The sequence below is a fragment of the Rhinopithecus bieti genome, unplaced genomic scaffold (genome assembly GCF_001698545.2).
Source record: "Rhinopithecus bieti isolate Rb0 unplaced genomic scaffold, ASM169854v2 scaffold_1101, whole genome shotgun sequence".
Taxonomy (NCBI): domain Eukaryota; kingdom Metazoa; phylum Chordata; class Mammalia; order Primates; family Cercopithecidae; genus Rhinopithecus; species Rhinopithecus bieti.
Genome location: NW_016803441.1, coordinates 289313 through 293110, shown reverse-complemented (window position 1 = coordinate 293110; position 3798 = coordinate 289313). Strand labels below are relative to the sequence as shown.

Here is a 3798-nt window from a genome sequence, read left to right as displayed (position 1 = left end):
TCCGGAGGCTGAGGCAGGAGAATGGCGTAAACCCAGGAGGCGGAGCTTGCAGTGAGCTGAGATCCGGCCACTGCACTCCAGCCTGGGTGACAGAGTGAGACTCCGTCTCAACAAAAAAAAAAAAAGAAAGAAAGAAAAGATGCCTTTCTAGAGTTCAGAATTGGAACTTTTGATTGCATTTTTTCTTAAAGGAAAAAAAATCAATAAAAGTTAAAATGAAATATCACTAATACTATTGATCCAATGTCTTTAGATGGCTGCCTCAGCATCTAAGAATTTATAATATTGTTATCTATGTAAAAAAGAATGTACAATAAATTTAAAGGCCAAATTTGTTTCAAATATTATCTATTGCAATATATTGCAACTTTAAAAGCACTTCACATATCTAAAATACTTTCTCATGCAAATTTTCAGTTAGTCTTCTAGTGTGTGTGGCAGAGAGCATGTTATTATTTCCATATGTCAAATGGTGCCATTGTAACAGAAAGTGTAAATGGCTTGTCCAAGTTTATTCAGTCAATAAGGAAACGCCTGCCTTTACATAGCTAGTGAGTCCCTCTACCTGCCCTTATGTTCCCAGCTTCTTCCATGCTCATTTATGTGTGTTCAAATTCTTATTATCTTTCATATTCCCAGCTCACATACTTCACCTTTCATGAAGATAGCTCTAATATCCCCACTGATGGTGACGGTTTCTTCCTTTGACCCTATAACACTTCATCTCTCTTCCTACCATAAGTAAACTGATTTGGAATCAGAATGATTGGCTTCTGTTTGGGAATATACTATCTGGGTGATCCTCACAACTAAACTAACTATAGTAACTATTTGAATGCCAGCTTCCTCATTGGTATAATAGAGAAGAAACATATATGTCCATAAAATTATGAGTTTAATTTTAATAAAACAAAGGACTCTGCGAACTGAATAGCTCTATTCAAAGTTACTTTGTATAGCAATGAATATATAGATGTTCTTTTTATGTGCAAGTTGTATTTCCCCTATGTATGGTTGAGAGAAGACTGCACATTTAACAAATATTTGATTTTCCCATAGCATTCAATAATGCTTTGTAATGAGGCATTTGATACAAATTAGTACAATGAACTATCAAATGTGTAGCATATTAACTGAGGTACCTTTCAAAAAGTAGGAAGCTCATTACTACCTGCTAAACGTGTAAGGCTAAAATCTGATTTCAACCTATTTCCAATCTCACTGACCATTTCTTTTCCATCACCCTAGCTAACCTACATTTATTCTTGACTCCCTAAAATACACTCTGTACTTCTGGAGTTCCAACTTTGGGCCCAAATCATTACACTGTTTTATGTCCTATATCTATTGAAATAGTGCCTCATCCTTATATGCCCAGCTCAAATGCCATTTTCCCCATGAAGCTTTCCTTAATCTCATCCCCTGGAAATGAGCACTTTCTACTCTGAAGTCCATAATATTTATTCATATCTCTCACAGCTCTTATCATCTGGTCACATATTCTATTTTCTTATGCATGTATTATCTAGTAATTTTTAATCTGTTAAGATCAACATTCATGTTTTAGTTATCTTTATATCCCACCAAACATATAACAGAATATCTTTCACATAGTACGTATTCAAATAATATCTGTCTTTCTTATATTGGGTGTAGAAATAACACATACAGCTTAAATTTCCAGCTGCATATTTCTGCCTTGTAAATTGCCACAAAACCAAGACAAATCCAAACACTATAAAATGATCGTCTATCACTTGAAGTCATTATTACTTCACATTCCTATAAGGAGAGTATAATATGGGGAGAAGCATATTTTACCAAAACTTAAAAAGCTACATATATATGTATATATAAAAACATATGTATATGTATATACATATGTGTAAATATATACATATACACATATATTATATATATGTATATATAAAATACTTATATTCTGATTTTCTCCATGAATCAAATGCAGCATATTCTTAACTGTAGTTTTATAAATGATTATTTATTTGAAAAGTTAAACTACTCAATACTACTTTTGTTTATAAAAGTAAAAGTTACTTTAGAAAACAACCAAAAGTTGATATATTTTAAATCTGCATCATTTTTTCAGAAGTATCCACATTAACATAAATTAGCAATGATCATCATTATTGTTATTATCATGATATATTTCATTTATAACAAAAGTATACAAGCTTCACGTCTCAGGGATATTTAAATCACATAATCCTCCATTGCCTGCTGTCAGTTACTTCCTGGGGTGCTTGCAGATGTAATGCACAGATAGTGCACTAACAGTTGTCCTCCAGACAGGCTAAATGATTTCTGTGCCTTCTCATTAAGTAAACGCTATTAGATCTCTTTAAAAAATGAATCTCTCATATTCTCTTAGATCTTAAACCTCTTCTCTATTTATATGCTCATCACTACCTACTAAATGTGGAAAGCCAAAGTCTGACTCTAACCTATCTCCAGCCTCATTGCCCATTTCTTTATACCATCTTCACTGTTTTATTCCTTAATGCCAGAGAATTTCTGAGTTTTAAAAAATGCTTTGTATCTTCTTGTCCCTTCCCCTAATAAGAACTCTGAATCTCTACCTATTAAAATGCTACATTATTCCAGGCCTTTTCATGCTGAACTAATATTAATACAGTCAGTTGACTTGCTGAGAACTACTCTTCTAGCCTCAATCTGAATAAACAAACTTGTACTCATCTATATCACAATTAACCCTTTTATAATTTGATGAGTCAGAAAGTATTACCCAGCTAACTCTTGGAAACATAAGGCTACCCAGATTCAAGCCTAGGAGATATAAACGGTAATCTGAGAAGTCACCCATACATTCTGAATTTGCTCTAACAACTTCTTCCTTTTGTGAAATGATTTAATACTGTTATTAAAGACTCTCAACATGCCCTCATTTGATATATCAGAATTAGTGGCAGGGAAAAGGGATGTGCAGATTAAAAAAGATATTCAATTTTAAGTTAACATTGTATTCAGAATTCGAAAACATTATCTACTTTTCTTTCTAACACAAATATAAATAACATTTATGAGTACCAAAATTTTGATAGGTGGGAAGACCAATGTAAAAGCTAAAGCAATGTCATTGTATGCTAAATAACAGTGTTGGTATTACATATAGAGTGAAATGAGTAGGTGCTCATCATCTTTCAATCAATTTATATTTGTCTTATATGTCAAATTTTCAGAAATTGTGGCAATGTTTGAGGCTTCTAGTCAGAGAAATATTTTTAAAAAATTACAACTGACAGAGAACAAAACAAAGGAAGGAGGGGAGAATCCAGAGAAAGACAATGCCATCATGTCATGTATGTGTTTAGTTAAGCATCATTTGTGTAAGACAATGATATGGCTGAAGAGTATGGACTCAGTGAATAAATGCACTTACCTCCATTAAATGAGGATTGGGATTAAAACCACAGAGGCTACAGACAGTGGTTTGACACTCAGTGCATGTGTTAAAATTGGCCTTTTCTGGAACATGCAACAGAAGTTCAGTGGTATTGCAAAGAGGACAGATGGTTTTAGGGAGGCCTTGTGAAGGAAGCTGTTTTGCAGATGGAGACATTGTTGGTGGCTGCAGAGGTTTTCCTGATCCTGTTTGGCTTACTGGTTTTGTAGATTGCTGAGCCAAGGGCTTTGCTGGGCTAGGCTGTTGAGCTGAGGGTTTTGCTGAGCCAGGCTGTTGAGATGGGGGCTTTGCTGAGCCAGGCTGTTGGGGTGGGGGCTTTGCTGAGCCAGGCTGTTGAGGTGGGGCTTTGCTGG

General features: G+C 34.5%; 1 protein-coding gene across 1 annotated transcript in view; it reads right to left on the bottom strand.

The window, feature by feature from the left end:
* PCLO (piccolo presynaptic cytomatrix protein) overlaps positions 1 to 3798 on the bottom strand; it is a 354063-nt gene that overhangs the window by 341194 nt on the left and 9071 nt on the right. The window contains 1 exon segment of the mRNA XM_017883949.1: positions 3422 to 3794. Within this exon segment, the coding sequence (XP_017739438.1) occupies positions 3422 to 3794 (373 nt within the window).